The following is a 19,439-nucleotide window of genomic DNA, read 5'->3' as shown; positions in this document are numbered from 1 at the left end:
GAACTCAATAACAGTCCAATCTTCTCCTTTCCAAAAAATATGTTCTATGCCTTTAGATATTTTTTGTATCTACTACATGTAATAAAATTTTTCTTACGTTATTTTCAATTGTGCCTGGCTGCATATTTTCTGAATTCTTGAATAAATGCTTCCTATATCTAAAACCAGAGAACGTGTTAAGTAATTTTGAAACGGTCGGCTTTTATCTAATATTAAACACTATAATCAAAATTGAAGTGTCTCTACATTATAATTTGACAAGTAAACCCACAATTGTAGATTATAATTGAACAAGACCTGACAAGCTCTCCATTTTTATTGCTTTTCAAGGAAGTTGGCCCCAATGTTGTCCCACAAAATACCATATCCTATCTATCAACTCGAGTCCAAAATAAAGAATTATCGTTGTTTCCAAAGTGGCAAAGGCGAATGGCAAGTTGGATTCTAATTTATGCATTTTCATGGATACCAGATAGTACCTCGTCTTGGATCACGGTTATATGAAAAGTGGCATTTTGGACATGCAAATTTAGCATGTTGCATTCAAGTTAAAGTACATAAATGTTCCTTTTTGAAAAGAATTAATCGATTGATTCTCACCGTTATGTAATACATAGTGTATTGCGGTACCTAGCGGTGTTAAAGTGACGGCTCCATCAATAAAGTTTATTTATTTTCCTTGGCAGATTTGGAAATCTATACATTAATTAATATTTGTTGGGGAATATCTGGCAAAAATCAGGTAATAAATGATCCAGGCGGCATTTCTCTTGATTTTGCTTTGTCATTAAAGTTCATCTATTTTCTTTTACACCATATAAATTTTTGGACTTACTGCTTGATCGATTTAATGAAATATTATATCAAAATTAACAAATATATATCATGCTTTACAAATCTGCACCCTGTATTTTAGATGTGTTACAAAAATATTATGAATTCTCTGCATAAAAATGAAATTCGTCGAAAAGTTACTAATTTAGTAAAAGCATAGTTTATGTTAAAAAGCAGGTGATCAGATCAGCTGAATATGATGGACATATGACAAAAAGCGACAACTAATTCTACCAGTTTGGTAACACTCAAAAACCTCAGATGAAGGGCGAAATCGTTTGCTCTTTGATAGCCAATTAATCATTTTAACACTCAATTGAAGGCAACGAAAAGTCGGTATACACCAAACACATTTCCTCATTTTGCACGTTTATTTGTTTTATTTCAGTTCAAAACATTTAACCATATTGCCATTCACGTATCAAATATTCTGTTAGCTGACTCCACCTACCATTACAACACCGAGGTGCAAAAATGTGGCTACCTCCTTCCTCCTAAATCCATGTTGTCATCATCTCCAACAGGATAACCTGTGTGACGTCGTTGTCTTATTGGATACAATGCAGCGGTAAAGGGTCTTTCGACAACCCCCACTAGCACTGAAATCTATTGATCTTCCCGTCTAAAGACAGATTACTTTTATTGCTTTGATGTTTTAAGGGTTACTCATGTGTGCGTTTCTTTTAATTGACATTTAATACTACCTTTTGCATTTTTTTTTGTTCGATACAATTACAATTGATGCATGCTCTTTGTTATCTCTTTTACAATTGTTTAAATTTCACCTATAAGTTGATGGAAAAGAACAACTAAACATTTTGTGCAAAAATCCTGAATTATCTTTCAAGTATTTTCTTAAGCAAATCATCTTTTTTTAAACGCACCACGTGCGTAAATTTATTTTACAGCAAGATTGCAATTGGTTGTCTAAATTCTTTTGACAGAATATGAAATATCATATTCATGTTTTTTTTTATTTATAACATTGTGGAGAGACATTTGACGCACTACATTCAAATGACCCCGAATACCTTCCAGTTAAATTGCAGAACTCATTTTCAATTAATATGTTTAAAAAAGACATTTTTGTTATGAAAAACACATTGCTCTCTTCATTCTACATTCGTTCAATTAAAATGTTCCATGTACCAAGTTTCTAATACAGCTGGACATCAAGATCAGGGTGTACATAAAATCACCATTTGATCGCTTCAAAAGCAAAGGTTTTATTGTTTCGACAACATTCATTGTTTGTCATTGGAAAAGGAAGCAAAAAAAAGTATCGGTATTAGAAGTTTAGCATAACAAATTCAGTTTGTTATTTATAAATGAATGTATTATATAACCCTTTTTTAAGTTCTAAAATCATCAGAATTTTATTTATAACAGTTTTTTTTAACCATAAACAATCTAACCGGAACATGGATAAAAGCAGATTGTACATCAAAACTTTGATAACTATTATATTTTGTTATGTTGTTTATACTAGAAATAGCATCACTTAGCAATATTGATACAAGCTAAACATAAAAAAAAGTAACATATGCTTTGTAGTTTTTTGTAGAAGCATCACATTTTCTCGAAATAAAATTATCAATGCATGTACGTCACGAATAGTTTGTGAATAATAATGTTTAATGTCTTTTTGTTTCTAGTAGTTTTTTTTGTTTCACTAAAACGCAAAACATTTTTTTCATTCTCAACATAATGTTTCCATCATTTCAACTTCATCACTTTTAGGGTTAGCCAGTACAACAGTATTTTGAATAAACGATCTGGTTTAATTATCAGTTTTAATATTGCTCTCAATATTTTGATTTGAATCCTCGAACTCTAGAAGCGTGAACTGTACTCGTCAAGTTTCCCTAACCCTTCTCCTCGTGCAGAAGGACATTAGAACAGATGGAGAAAACATAAATTTTACCATGTTTGTACCTAAGGTCATTCAATACACTCAATAACAACTGATGAAAACATAAATCATACCGAAATAATTCATCAATCCGTTCCTCTCTACGCTTATCCCCTATTCTGTGCTATGTGTTTAGCCTATAAATGATTCTACGCGATGATACACGTTTATATATTTTTTTTTATTTAAATGTAAATTTAAAGATGAAGATGAATATCTTTATGCTTTGTTGAATCAGAATCAAAAAGAAGTGTTATGTTAATGATGATGTAAAATTTGATTTAATGTTACATGCTGTCCAAGAGAGAACACTTATAGTGATTAACTTACTCGCGAAGTTTATAAATCACAAGACTGTCACTGAACACTAATGGAACCTAGTTGGTAGTGCGTGTACGCATATCATTAGTGAAGAAAAATTGTTTTGAGAATTAAAATTGGAAATGTCGATACATCTCAAATGGTTGATAACTCATTATTTATCCCTTTCTTCTTAATTAAAATAATCACACAAATGTTGAATCATTTACAATTTTCAAAAACATTTTGTTGAATTGGCAAAAATTGTTCCAAATATCATTTGTCATTTTTATATACAAGTTAGCATCATAATTTGTCTTCTTGAATGTATTTAAAATATGAGTGAAATGTTATAATATTCCATGTAGCAAAAAGAGAAGGCGTTAAGAATCTTTATTTTTCAAAAAAAAAAATTATACATAGAGATAGCAGGTTGTTAAATATTTATATAATAACTATCTGTTTAACACAGATATTTGCAAAGTGAATTCTTTTTTTTTGCTAATCATTTTTTTCCTCACTTTTAAAAACAATAGTTGGTCGGTTAAAAGTCATTACGATTCATCCTTTGAACATATTTATTCTATGTGAATTAGTCCAATCCTAGAGCTGGAGACGTCGTTTGGACCATTTATCCACTTTGTGCATTTCGTGCGCTGCATGTACCAGCTTACACAATTCGTGTGTTAGAATTTCATGCAAGTAAGCTCTATTATCATATTACGCAGCACAGAGTTCTCCGAGAGTCCCTGACCATTCGAAGGAACATTATTATTAATACTTTGCAGCTAAAAACAACCATGTTGCGAGAACCAATGACATCGTTTAGAATTTGACTTTCACGCTACAGAATGTCTTCATTCAAGTGTAATTACCATGTATTTTAAAATGATCTGTCTAAATATGACAGGTCCTGTCCATTTATAACAAGTGTAATGTTATAAAGTTAACGCTTGCAACATCGTCCTGTCATTGGTTCTTTGTTTGATTGCATGTTAAGATTGTTTCAATGACGTCATCGTGTTTTCCATTCATCTGTCATTCACACTCCCACCCTTCTGTTGCCTTGTTGTGGTTGATCATGAAACGTTCGTTCAAAGGTTTGTTAGAGTTAAGACACAGAGGCATTTGTAATGCATAGAAAAAGAGTTTTATTAGAAAAGTAATAAATACGTAACAAATAATAATAAGATTAACAACATCAGATAACAAGAATGGAGATCACAGTCAGCTTGTTCGAGGAATTATAAATAACAATAGAAAGTTCTTGTTCATGTTCATGTTCACGCAACACAGTCACAGGTTCGACACCCGTTCACATCAACCTGGTATCCTTTGTCGCATTCTTGATCACATTTTCGAAAAAAACAGTAGTGTTTGCTGGGGAAAATCACATCTGCAAAACAGAGAAAAAAAGAAATGAATAAATTTATTATTTAACCATGCTCGCGGTATGTGGACATGTGTACTTTATCGTGCAATGTGGTACAGTCTTATCTTCACACAGGTGTTTGCATTTTGAACAGTTCCAGACATACCTGTACCGATATGGGCGGAAAAGTTTATGAGATTCAAGATAGACACGTTCAACCGTTTTATGTCACGAAAAATTGGTTTGTGTAATTTTTTTCAAAAGACAAATGTTTAATTTACGAAAATCGATATAGGCTGTGATAATTAAAGTATTTATTTGTTTTGGGAATTACCAAATTAATATTGCATTGAGGTGGAGGTAAGTTTGAATGCATCTGAGACATTGAGGATGATTGCTTTTTTGATGTAGATGCATAGTTATTATCTGTAAAAATACTATAATTATCTTAAAACTTGGAATCTACAGATATTTACCTTTTGGGGGTTCACATTGGCACTCGTTGCAAACATCTGCAAAGGAGTTGTGCTTTGTCATACAGTACAGCTCACATGACTGACAAATCTTTGTCTCTGCTGGTTCCTGTGTAGTAAGTGGCACTGGAACTGCAAAAAAGACCAAATAATTCAAGTACAACTTAAATTAAGACTTTGCCGTATTTTATTAGATTAAAACATTACATTGATTGTATAAAATGGTCGTAAAGAGTCTACTGCAATATAAATACAATGGAGAGCTTATAATGATTGTGCGATGCAAAAAAATAGGTTTTATTGCACCAGTTTTGTGACTGTTATAAAGAGGATGGACATTGATTGTCGTAAGGTTCATTATCTACACTTCTATCATTATACTGATTTATGAAACATGTCCTACTCTTATAACAGCTTTAGACTGAAGGTTTAATTATTTATGTGACAACGTTACATCAAAACTTGCACAGTCCCAAACAATAAGGTGTATTTTGGTGTCTGTTACAGTTAATTGTAGAAATAAAAGCGTCTCCATGACAAGATAGTTGATCGACTTTTGCATCACCATGCAAATAGGACATAATGGTTGTAATTTTAATGTAAAGGATAGGCTAGATTCGCAATGTCAGTGTTGCAACCCATGTGCAAGATCACGTTTCTTAAGGGTTAATTTGTCATATCCTTACAAGTTTTGGAGATTATACAGCCAAAAAAGCCCCTTTATGATATTCTAGTAATATGAAGTTTGGAAATCCTACCATACTAGATATCAGTCGGTTGGTTTTTTCTTCTTCTTTATTTATTCCCTAATCTAGAATTACAACCAAAGATTTATGTATTATCAATATGTACAATATTTCAAATTAACAGAAAGTACTTACCACTATGTACAGCCACAATAGAACACAGGGCCAACACTAGCAAAGCAAAGCGTAATCCAGAAAAGTTTGAAGAAGAATCCATGTTGTAATGTGAAGATGCGATACTCGACTGTGCTTCATCGCTGGCGGAGCTGCTGTTTTATATATTTGTTGTCGGTGTGTGTTTTACAATGCCCCGTGACGGGATCTCAAATCCCGTCAAACTTTGATCGATCGCGCTCTTCGTTGATTGACGCGGCTTTAAGCTCCCCTTACCTGTAACAAAGTGTCACTGGTACAAACATTTTAATTAAATTCAACACTTACGGAGTTCTCAGATTTCGCCAGGCAAATCATTACAGAAATGTCAATTATGAATTTTTGGACTCAGATTTAAAAATTTCGTCTATCTTTTTTCCCAGTAACATTATCGTAGTAACTAATTGTAATGTATACATGTATGCTATGTTAATTAATTTCAAAACAATATCGTACTAGGAAGTGTTGTGTATACCCATATGACGTAGAAAAACTATTCTATATTGCTCCTCCTAACATTTCCGTGTTAGCGTAATACTATGTCCTTGCATTGCAATTCAACATTTTTGTCAATTTTATTTTTAGATGACTTTTTTCTCTTTAAAAATTACCATGGAATAATAAGAAAAATTAAAATTATTCAAATATAAAAGGGGATAATTCTGAATATTTGCAATAAATTTATGACGTTAAAGCAATGATGTGAATATCTGTTTATTTCTTTATGGCAATCATAAAAATACGTCAATAAAACATCAATTAAAATGTTACTCTGAAATCCCAAGAAAGTGATTATTATAAGAGGAAATAATTCCTGCAACGAAGTGACTAATGCCATTTGCAAGGAAAATCATTTTACAATAATTTTTATAAATTCTTATTTATGTCATTTTTAACACATTTGTGTAGCAGTAAGCACCTTTGTATTACCACTAAAGATGACAAATCATTAAATATAACTTATTACTTGATTTTTAAACAAATGTAGCTGGCATTTAGACATACCAAATAATATACTATAATAAGAGCTTAATAAAATTTAAAAACATTCAAAGGATTATAAATATAATTCCGCAGGTCATCCTAAAATATTGGGTATGCTATAGTCAATCCATGTTCCTGAAAACACAGAATTCAAAAACATAATGTTGTATAATAATTCAAGATAGGAATAAAATGCATACCTAAAATAAATGTTGATTTGTACATATTTTATATTTTAAAAAATCTTACCGGTATATCACTGTTCATGTCTTTAAAATCTATTTCAACAAATTTGCTTTTATTATATCTTGAATATTATAAAAGCTTTCTTCGAAACTTTAAGCTTAATCATTTGAAATGATTTTGAAGCACCCAAAGCATATCAAACATGTTTTTATTTTATTATTATCAATAATACAATAGACCTTTTCTCGATTGGCGGAAACATGGTTAAAAAAGGAGACTTTAATCTAATGATTTGTTTTGATGGAGGAACATTTTTCTGCAAGTTCTTATTGATAACAGGAATAAAAAATATTAGTAGTTTTGGTAAGGTGTTGTTGTATACCAAATCTTATTTTAGTTTCGATAAGTAAGTTTTGAAATGAATAGGTGGTAAACGGGGATGGCACATATTCATCGACTTTGAAGGAAATAAACCAATGAAAACCTTGCTATGGAACAAGAACTTTCATTGGTCAGTAAATGCTATGAAATATAGTAAATGCTTGTGAGACTAAGTCCGTGATGTATACGCGCGTGTCGTTATTAAATATACACACATAATTAAATGACAGCGAAAAATATTTGTACCTGAAAATAACAACACTGTAAACTGAAAATACCTCACTCCTCATTTAGTTGCCATTAGCCGGATACTTCGGATAATTATGATAATATTACAGAAGCTACGAGCCAATAACTAGTGTGATACAAGAATATTTTATGTTTGTGTTTACAATTGAAAACACTTTAAAACCATCCACTTACATTTCATTTTGAAACATTAATACCGCCTGCAACGTCTTATCTATTTAAAATAACCCAAAACAAACACCCGGTGCATTATTTAATTTTCATTGCTAGCTGATACACCTAAAGATATGAGATTCAGAAAATAATATACATTTCAATGTTGTCTGGCAATTTACATAAAATGATATGGAATATTGGTATACAAAATCACATGAATGAGTTAAGGTACATGTTTAAGTACTATAATCATAGTGTTGAGACAAAGATACTTACCAAATTCAAATAAAAGTACAGCTATATAATACTTATGACCCCCGATATCATTCACATTTTAATCAATAAAATGTACCTATGGACTTGGTAAATCGTATTTGTATAGCTTGTTATTTGTGCGTCAAATTATATTACATAAAGTGTATAACATATTATAGCACTTTAATAAGTCTTATAATAATAAAGAAGCAACTATAAGACTATTTTTGCGTCATGCACATTTTTAGTCATGAATCGCATTCAAACAATCACATGTACATATATTGGATCATTCTTTATTTTAGTAACTTAATTATCGCTTTTATCAAGTAATCTTGAAAAAAAATACAAAGGTGAATATTGTACTTACTGCAGTGCATTTTCACAAAATAAATAAATAGAAAAAAAACGTAAATGTATTTAATTTAATGTTATAAATATATTGGAAACACTCAATATAGAAGAAAACACACAAACAACTTAAACAAAAAATGATGAAAAATAAAATAAAGCGTGCTGGAATTCTTTTAGATCATGAACTACGAGCACAGAGGGATCTTTATCGTTAATCATTCTTTATCATAACAACTTCATAATGGCTTTTATCGAGAAATCTTTTTAAAAAATCATAAAAATGAATATTGTTCTTACTGTAGTGCATTTTTACAAAATAAATCGATAGAAAAAAGCATATTTTCTTTACTATATTTTCTATTAGAAACTCCAAGTTTAATATAGAAGAAAACAAACAACTAATCAAACAAAAAACAACCCAAAACATGAAATATAAAACATGAACAGTGTTACAACAATATTAAGTTTTATTTATTTTCTTTAATACTTTATCAATGTTATCAATAAGATGTACAGGACCTTAAACTCAAATTAATAAGTTAAAAGATCAACTTATCCTTTTTCTTAACATTTGTGACGTGCAATACGCATGCACGATAATTATGTCCGCATATCTACTAAAAGGCCATGATAATTATTTTCAAAAAATGCAAATTACTGGAAATTTTATCATCATTTAATAAGCAGCTCCAGTTTTTACAAAGTAATTCAGAAAAAAAGACTAATTAATCGTGCCTAGGTTTTAATATTCCCTTGATTTGATTGATATGCACCTTGAAATACATACAAATGTAGTTCAGCTTGCAGATGAAGATTTATATCGAAATTGACTGGCAGAGAGCACTTTTGCCATAACTAAATACATTTATAAACTTCCAAAAATTCCACTGAAGTTCAAAATACATAAGGGGATAAGTGTACGTACTAGAAGTAAAATAAATTTACTCACACTGATCGAGGTTTTTTTTATTTTAATTACTGCCTTAGAAATTAAATATGCATTTATTTAATTACCATCCCTTTCATGAACAAAGCTTTCATTTTAAAGCTTAGAGGTTATTTTCAGGGTACCAGTTTCATAGTTAAAAACTGCTGCATTCCTCCAAAGAGGCACGGCTATCTGTATTCTGAAAGTTATAAATAAATCCTAAGATCATTTGAGCTTAGGCGCAGCAAACACAGAAGATTGACCCTTTTGGATCTGGGAGTCAATTTGAACATGAATATGACATGAAAATCTATGTACACAAAAAATAAATAATGACACCAAAACTGATGATCCCACATTACAGCATGATCTTGAAACAAATATGTGAGCACATTTTATACAAAAATTTCAAATGACATTTTGTTGGTTTTTTTTTTGCTGGGCAAACAATGTATTTGTACTTTTAGATTTTTTTCTATGAAGATTTTTATTGTGCTTTTTTTTTTTATTATTTGAAATTATTTTCAAGATACCAGTATGGTTGTTACATTTAAATTTTTGTCTTTCCTAAATAAATGTAAAAATTAAGAAAAACTTTAAAAAACAGAAGGTGTATCATGTTATAACAGTTGTAAATTTTGTACAATTTTCCTGTTTTAATTGTAAAGACCTCGTAAGTTGTACGAACTTGTGTCCTAACCGTTTGTATATGTATCATATATAAATATATATACAATAAAATATGTTCAAATCAAGAATAACACTATTAATTGTTTTTTTATATACGCTTTAAGAGACTTCCAAAATAATTTTACATTATTCCTTTAGCAATACATCTACTGAGAGATATTTTGACGATGTACACGGATCAGTAATCATGTTCTGTTTATTGTAGTCAATCTACCAAACAAATATATGACCCCCCCCCCCCCCCCCCCCACAACAAAAACGTAACTATCTACGTTTATCTGCGTTCAATTTTGTTCACTTATTTAATCATACATGCGTAATTATCAGGACTGAGAGAAAACAAATCATTTGAAAAATCGTTTTACACTGTTTAAGAACACCATTGCTAGTTTTTATATCATGAAATCCTGTTTAAAATGTCGCTATTTCTATGTACATATTCTATGAATTCAATTTAGAAGGGGGAATTCTTAGGATTTGTTTATTCATTGCTAAATTATTCAATTTCCTGGATTCGTAAAACTTATATAGTTAAATAATAAAATAAATTTGCGTGTAGCTAGATATTTTATCGTAAAGGTTAATTATATTAATTGAAAAGTTCATCATAACAATTGTTATCTTATTGAAAATCAAACTGAAAATATTTATTTCAACTTCTTGTACCTTTTTGCACGCACTTACTAAATGTATGTACGGACTTTTATACAGTTTATTAGTTATGCTAAAGGTTTCGCACAGTTTATGAATATGTACATGTCTGCTTTATTAACTTTGTTTCTGTTTAATTTTAAAAATAACCAAAATTTTAATTACATACCAGTATAAATAGTTGTTTTTTGATCTCTAGGCAATGATTTGTTTTTTACAAGCAATTAAAGTTTATAACCAAACTGTTTCAGTTTTGCATCTGTATATAGATGTACCATAAACAGAATTTTTTTTACAGTTATTTTTTAAAAATAAAGAAATCTCTGTGTGGAAAAATTTAATCTCTTTACATATTATAAATAAGGTAACATGTATGACAGCAAATTAAAGTTTCCATTTGTGATCTAACTATTTCATTGCTTCATCAGTTTGATATATGGTGCATAATATTATCATGCATTCACCTATTTAAATGTTTTGGCAAAACAACTTGCAGTTTCTGTGCATTTTTTCGCTGCGCCAGTACATTTTAAATTCCGATTTTGTCATTTAAAATTAAAAAATATATCATTTCGAATATAAACAGCTGTATTAACTGATCTAAAGTACTTTTAATTCATTAATATGTTTATTGTAATGTATAAAATAAACATTGTTTAAAAGTACTTCAAATTTTGCCAAACGGGCATTGCTAGGTTCATGTATAGTGGATTTCGGTAAAATATAGGAAGGCACAAAAATTTACGCAAACAGGTGCCTGCCCTCTAGGAAAGAGATTAAATTTAACAAATACTGTGTTGAATACATCATAGATGTTATGATATTAATTATCTCACTGTTTTTTCTTCTCAAAAAATGACGCAAGATCGCCCTGTTGACGCTCAATAATGAACCATTGTAAGTGATATTCAGTAGAACAACAAAAAATGGCTTAAGTTTATGTAGTTGTGTACTTTTAATGTGTCAACATGTTATAGAATGTAGAGTCATAAATCTCAACTATGATGCTTCGAAATGTATAAATAGAAATGTTAATATAATTGATAAAAAGCGATATTTCAAAAGGAATAACAGAAGGTCAAAGTCTGGAAATAAATAGATTATTGTAATTGTTTCACATAATTTTAGCATTAAAACTCCTACAGGCGTTGTATTAATATCGAGGTTGCACGCTTAATTGATTCCTGACATAAAAAAAAAACAGTGACACATCGTTAACAGAAAACTATAGTGTTCTTCATTTGATAAATGTGATTAATGATATTTAAAAGATTGACTTTAAGTGAAGAATTTTAATACACTATAGCTACCTTAACTTTGAAAAACCACTAAATGAGTTTTTAAAAAGTTGCTCTTTAATTTGTAGGTAAAATGAAAAAGTTGCCTCTGACATAAGTGACATAAGCTGTCCCACCCAAGGCCAAGAGGCCGATTAGTGACTTGTACAAAAAGGAAATCAACCGCATAACCCAAACACGAGCGATCCCCTAGGGCTCTGTACTAGCATACATTTAAAAAAATGACCAGATATATTTTAAGATTTAAAAAAAATAGATTTTTACTCCCTATTTGGTGCCTTTGTTTCTAAATAAAGATTTCTTAAGTTCTTTTTATACACAGATGGTGTAATTGGTATCCAGTACGTAGTTTCGTTTTCTTTAGGGACAAGGTGCGTTATTCAAATGAAGAGGCAGATGCTTGAAACATGTGCACAGTAAGCATTGCAGCGCCAAATTATGTCATTTCGACATGTTTTTTAAACAAATGTTTATAAGACAGGTCAATTGTAAATTCTTAATTGACGTCTCAAATATGTTTACCGACATAACGTAATTATTAACCATAGCTCTATTTTCTGTAACTCTAGTAGGGAATTTATTTGGCTTTCTAAAACAAGCATACGAATTAATTTTTTGGGGGAAAAAATTGTAATTTAATCAAAGAAAATAGATCTATTTAAATACAGTAAATCTTAAAACTTTATACTGTTGTATTCTATATATATATATATATATATATATATATATATATATATATATATATATATATATATATATATATATATATATATATATATATATATATATATATATATATTAAAAAGTGTATAATAATCTGAGATTAAATTCAACATTTGTAGGTAATGAAATTTATTTTAAAGTTCAGAGTTAACATGACTCCACATTTTCTTATGATATCACAAAATAATGTACATTGGTCTCTTTTGGAAAGAACTTTTATTGGCCTTCTTTTGCCTGCTATCCGATCCATGTTCATATTATAACACTTCTGCACAAGTCTAAGCTACATGTGTCGAAAAATTCAAATATGCTATATGATAGACTATTGCCCAAGGATTTTATAACCACCTTTGTTATTAAGACATCTCACCTGTCAGATGAAATTTTTACCTTTAAAAAGTAAATTCCTTCAGAAAAATATTTTTACCATAGGAAAAACAATTTTCTTTTAGGATATTTGGAACTTCCCACCGGAATAAAAGAACTTCCAATAGGATTTAAATTCCGATGGGATTTGAACAAAACTCCCAATGTATATTCATATCCGATAGGAAATCTTAACTCCTGCAGGAAAACTACCTGTCTATGTTTATTCCTGCAGGAAATACTTTTCTCCTACAGGAAATATTATTCCTATAGGATTTTTAGAGAATCCTATAGGATTTTCAAAATTTCCTGCAGGAAAAATTATTTCTCCCATGGTAATTACAGTATTTTTTTTGCTATAGGATATTAATTTTTAAAGGTAAACATCTCACCAGTCAGATGAGATACACTAAAACCAAAAATAGTTATATTCTTTCTAGACAATGGTCTATCATTTGGTATATATGCATTTTTACGAAACTGCATCTTAAGCGGGTGCAAAATGCCACCTTGGCAGTGGCATAATTCTCCGGCACTGTGTTTTATATACTTTGTGTATATAAAAAAAAGAACACTTCTTAAACTAAACTATCAAGTCAATATACTAGTGATGTTCTCCGGTGATTTGAGACAAATCTACTCAATCATTTATTTCCATACTGAACGTATTTTTTAAAATTTTGTTGAGAAATACATTGTATACTATTGAATTACAAAAAAAATATATTTGTAAGATATATTGCAACATATTTTAGAATTCTATTTTTCTTTTTTGCCAGAAACGTCCATAATTATTAAACCGCAGACTAAAATGTATCAAGCTCCAATGCATTTCGATAGGCTATATCTGATAATAAGTCAATTGTTCCAACACATGAGGTCACCGAAACAGCATGTATTAATATTGTTTTTAATTTAACCTTTGGTAGATCATCTAATCATTCATTAGTTCAGAGAGATTGAACATATCTTAAGGTTACCACTTCAAAGGTAGGGTTCAAACTAGGTTCTGAAAATCATTTACATTCTTTAATGAACTTGTCATTTGGATTCTAGAAACTATATTAGCACCGTGACATTCATCAGATGGAGATGGCTTATACACTTTTCAGACAGATATCCCTAGATTTATTAGCTAGCTCGGACAGATATAGTAACTAACTTTATCTGACTAGAACACAAATCCAGTTTTAATTCAGATGCAAGCACTTGATAATTAAAAAAAAAAAGTTAAAATAAAACAATAAAATGTTCTAAATGTTTTATCTTTTTAATTAGCATCGTTATCGTTCCTAACAGTGAAAGGGTAATGTTTCGCATGTAAAATAATTATTTATTCAGTTATTTTGAGGAAATATTATTTGCGCTGATGTCTAATTGTGATACATGGTTAACTATAATATTGTTCCGTGCAACACGATATGGATAAACCGATTAGCTTCGTAAATTTTACTCTTTTTCTTAAATATTTTTATTATATTGTCTCTTTTCGTAGCTATGACTATACGATGTTCTTAAAAGGCCTTTGTGCACTAATTCATGTGAATGCATGATTTTATCGTGTCAGGTCAAAAAAGTTGCAATATTTCTATATATGCTTTAAATAAGACTTTTTTGCATTTTCCCCGTTCTTTGCTCATAAACGAGACAAGATGACAAGAACTATCAGGAAATATTTACCAACAAAGAAAGACAGGCCCTCAACTCTCAGTGGTAGATAGAGCGAGATATTTATATTTTGCAACATTCGGACCATTTCATGTGTTTTTTATGCAATTAAATTGATAAGGAAGTTCATTAATCATAAGTGTTAATATTTTTTGTAAAATAAAATTCAAAGTCACAAATAATCATTCCTTATTCCCAACAAATTTGGAGAATTTAAAGTATCGAGTTATGGGAGCCAAATTAAATGATATAAATATTTCTAAATTACAAAAAAAAAATTAGAATAGATGATGTATGAAAAATTATACCCTTCTTCTGTATTTTTGGATGAGAAGGTATTATTGGTGAAACGTGTTATTTCTGTAAAATCTAAATATCGTCTGCGAATCTTTTAATGAATAAAAGTGAAACAAAAAATAAATCACAGCTTCAAGCAAACAAATATATGCAATTCCCGTAATCAATAATTATCAGGCACACATTTAACGTTAAATCAATGGCGTCAGGATGAAACAAGACGTTTGCAAACAACACCTTTTCCATCAAAGAAAATATTTTACTATTCTTTATGATAAAACACTTTTTTAATTCTATTTTTGCAACAAATCTTACGAATGAACATGATTCATTAATATTACTGAAAATAATCATTCACAAAATTCATGCATAATACTTGTCACTGGAAACATGAAATTATTAATTTTTTTGATAACTTATTCAAAGTAGTCTTTTACAGTGATTTTGAGGTGAACCAATGATAATGACACACAGTTATACTTAATTTAGATAGAATGAATCGGCAAAAATATTGAATTTCGCTGTTTTGAATTGGGACATAAAACTTTATAGTTTAAATCTATTCAGAACCCATAAAATATATTTATTTTTTTCCCCAAAAATGTCGGAGAATGGCACAAAGGGAGACACTGGTGGGAAAATGTGTATTCACAGATGTTTTGATAATGAGCCATGATTTACACTAGTAAGGAATAGTCGTTACTTGCGGTTTTTGCCCACCTTGGAGAATGTCACAGACAAGTACGTTTGTGCCTATATACCAACAATTAATTTGTTTGGAGCCAGTGCAACTAGCAGCCTATCTCAACAACGTTTAAAAAAGGAATTCTCGTAATTGACCCCAACAAAGAAGTAACAAACTATGCATATTTAAAACATGAGCTATCAGTTTTAAAATTTGCAGTGACTGTTTGGAAAATACAAAGGGTTTCTTTTCTGATGGTCTTTATGACTGTCAAGGACTGGATTAAGTAGATGCAAATTGGCAACAATCTTGGACAGTTCTAGTTACTCGCATTTACCATTGAAATGTAGAAATATTGATTTAGATTACACTTAACATTTAAAAGCATGTAAACAATGCATGCAGCAGTTCGTTTATAAATAATTTCATTCCGCATTCCAATGGCCATTAGACTGGTTTTTAAACATCACAGCAGAAAAGATGACAGGGTATGTCTACAGTGGTCATTAAACAAAGACACGAGATGCAAACTAGACCAATACTCATAATTTGACTTGAAAGCGGGGATTTATTTTGGATTGAATTAAAACTACTTGATGTTCCTTGGCACGAATTAATTTTCATTAATTCTATGAACAATTTCATGAATTTTATGAATTTCCTTTTGCATGTTGTATTTTTTTTCTACAGCAAGGAGGATATATAGGTGGTCAACACCAGGTCTATCTTAAAACTTTGAGGATGAATTCTTTAACTATTTTTTTAAATTTTCTATAATGATACTGTATTTTTTTTTATCAGTAAGTGATAAGTTTAGATAAAGCATCAGTGAAGACATCTTCGCTAGATGCAGTGTAGAAAGATTCAAAATTACTTCCTGATGACTTCCTCCAGAAACAAAGTCACGCCATTGGTTAGGTATTTTTACGATTTCCGGTCAAAAATTTAGTTTTTGAAAATTGCTAATTCACTTAAAAGCGTGAATTAACTCAAATTTACAAACTTCTGTTGATTTACATGAAATTGACATGGTTTTCCTTCGTGATTTTACTTTAATCAGAAGGAAATGTGCTCACTCGGAGCGGAAAGACCTCAACAAACCCGGTCACTTCCGGTCGATTAACATGTACGCATAATTACCAAGATGATTCCTAAAAAATGAAGAAAAATTAAAGTTGGTGCAAACAATCATTTTTTTAGTTGTTGATAGAACGGGTTTTGAAACGAGCTCAATGACGGTTACAAATTCGCTGTTGTGTTTAGTTCTTTTTTTCTCTTATTTCTTCCTCTCATTTTTTAATTTTTTTTTGGGGGGGGGGTCCCAATTGTGCGTCTTCTATTCAACAATTTTGATTGAAGTGTCAATACTTCATGCTAATGATTTTCAAACAAGAGTTTCTTAATTAAATCCTGCCATCTATCAAATAATTCATGCTGCTAAAATGAAGTTCTCACTTTAGTTTATAAGGTGAAAAAATAAAAAAAAAAATCCACTAATACTTGAACATTTTCAATCATCGGTAATTAATGGCATTGATTAATTCAATGACTATGACAATGAGTTGACAGTAGTGTATGGAATCATATCAACAAAAAGTACATTTACCATCTATTCTCAATTTTGAGAGGCCTACAATTTTGGCACTCCTATTTTGGAACGCACGTTCTATCAGGGTTAAGTCAAATGTTACGAACAAATGTACTCTGAAAATTTATTTTTTCCGAGTATACATTTAATTTTAATCAAAAGTATTTTCTAAAATTATAATTGTAAATATTTTAAAGCTGCAATAAATTTTAGACACCGTACATCTAGGGGATTCCAAAAAAAAAATTATGACTTTAAATTGATATAGAGGATGCAATTCCTTATAAATCTTAGATATAGCCTTTCGGATAGTAACCAAGAGTTGAATGACTCTTAGACGATGTATTTGAAAATGACACGTATATTAAGAATGATTTGATCGAGTGTCTTTTATGTTCACAAAATATTTATGTTTATTGATGGACCTTTTAGAGAATAAAATCATTTTAGAAGAAAAGTCTCTTGTGTGACTTTTATTCCAGTTTAGTTATTGTTTGACTCGGGCACCTTCATTTAACAATTATAAATGTAACAAATTTTATCAGAAAACAAGTTGCTTTTTCATCAAGTTATCAAACACCTCATTCTTTTAATGCATATAAAATTTATCCTCAAGAATTCAAAATGCCTTTTGAAACTGTTTTATAATTTTTCTTTAAATAAAAATGTTATTTGATTCGGTCCCGCCCGCGATGGAACATTCTGCTAGAAATTTTCCGGCAAGGTCTTTCACTTTTTTGAACTCTTGACAAAACTTGGCACAGTTCAGAAACCGTGTCACTATGGCAAATCTCGTCTCGGTTTTATTATCTCTTTTTAAACAACCTTGGACTCAAGGGACGCCAATTCATATAGTTTTACCGTAAATTGATCCTTCAAATAAACTTGTCAATGCCTCACTATTCGGTGATTTTGAAACGTGTCGCCAGGTTGTCTCAGTTTTTACTGTGAAGGCCTTCTTATTTTAATCTTATCGTTTTGGAATATTCAGAAAATTTAGAAAAAAAATTGTGATCGGACGAATAGTAAAAACACAATAAGATTGTTAAGTAAAATGATGCACACAAATTGTAGAATTATTAGGCTTGGGTCGACCGCCTTATAAATCATCGGCTTTTTGCCATATTGAGTCATCAAAAGATTAACAATTATTTTTGTTATACTTTCATGTTAAATACTGAAATCTGATTGGTTAAGACGCAGTTAATAATATTTTCTATTACCCTCAGCGTTAGCAACGCACTTAGCAACGGGTAACATTAAAAAATGTTAAATGCGCGAAAATAATGCGCGTACGGTTCGCTGTAGAATTCACGCTATTCCTATATATAAGCAGTAAAATTTTCTTAAAAATTAAGACATTCAGTATAACAAAATAAATAGTGCCTGTTTGGGAGGATAACAGTTGAAATTGACACCCCTCGAAAACCATTGTCAACCTCCGCTTCGCGTCGGTTGACAATGGTTTTCTCGGGGTGTCAATTTCAACTGTTACCCTCCCAAACAGGCACTATTTATATAATATCATTTTTTTTTTTGTTTAGAATTTCAAACAATAGTCAATTGAAATTATTTCAGAGGCAATTTGCAATTGTTATGAAATCTTTTTTTTTTATTCCTTATTGAAATTCATTTTAAACAATTGCAAGGTCATTATATGAAGAAAGCAATTCTATGAAAAGTTCTTTTGCATAATATTTCGAAATATTTACGTTCCCCAGTGTCGTTTAGCAAGGTGACACAACAAAGTTTAATATCTTATTTAAGATTAACCGATCTTTGGCCACTTGCAAGAGATGGTCGTGTCAAAAACAAGAAAAAACAAAATCACGTGAAATAAACAATGTTTACGCAATCTTCTTGCGAATTTAGTGTAAATAACTCCTCGCGCGTGCAGTAAGCACAATTCAAGTCAAACAGCAAATAAATTAAAGTTTCTGTCTTTTAGTTTTTTAAATTCTGTCTTCGTATATATTTCTTTTGAACAGATAATAAAAATCAAACTATAAAACACATGCACTATGTACTAGTAGTCTTAAAATACCACTCCGATACACTGTCACTCTTACGACTCGTGCCAAAAACTGGATAAATCGATCAAACCTATCGAACTTAACCAAAACTATTTGTTCTCGCCCCTAAAACTTGCACGTTATGTACTTTTGAAAAAATATGCATCAAGCTATAAAT

General features: G+C 30.3%; 1 protein-coding gene across 1 annotated transcript; it reads right to left on the bottom strand.

Annotated features, from left to right (window-relative positions):
* Positions 1–4,184: 4,184 nt before the first annotated feature.
* Positions 4,185–6,183, bottom strand: LOC105320851 (uncharacterized). Its single transcript, XM_011418973.4, has 3 exons — positions 5,773–6,183; positions 4,895–5,023; positions 4,185–4,442 (listed from the first exon to the last, which is right to left on the bottom strand). The coding sequence occupies exons 1-3, from the start codon at positions 5,852–5,854 to the stop codon at positions 4,330–4,332; spliced, it is 324 nt and encodes a 107-aa protein (XP_011417275.1). The 5' UTR covers positions 5,855–6,183; the 3' UTR covers positions 4,185–4,329.
* Positions 6,184–19,439: the final 13,256 nt, after the last annotated feature.

This window comes from Magallana gigas, chromosome 6 (assembly GCF_963853765.1).
Source record: "Magallana gigas chromosome 6, xbMagGiga1.1, whole genome shotgun sequence".
In the NCBI taxonomy this organism is placed as follows: domain Eukaryota; kingdom Metazoa; phylum Mollusca; class Bivalvia; order Ostreida; family Ostreidae; genus Magallana; species Magallana gigas.
The sequence above is the reverse complement of the archived record's forward strand: the minus strand, read 5'-3'. Positions and strand labels throughout refer to the sequence as shown.

Excerpts from the sequence above, each read along its gene's own strand:
- LOC105320851 (XM_011418973.4), bottom strand. The coding sequence starts at position 5,854 with ATGGATTCTTCTTCAAACTTTTCTGGATTACGCTTTGCTTTGCTAGTG. Across the intron at positions 5,024-5,772 it reads TATTGTGGCTGTACATAGTG|TTCCAGTGCCACTTACTACA; the intron begins GTAAGTACTTTC and ends TCTTTTTTGCAG. Across the intron at positions 4,443-4,894 it reads CCAATGTGAACCCCCAAAAG|ATGTGATTTTCCCCAGCAAA; the intron begins GTAAATATCTGT and ends TCTGTTTTGCAG.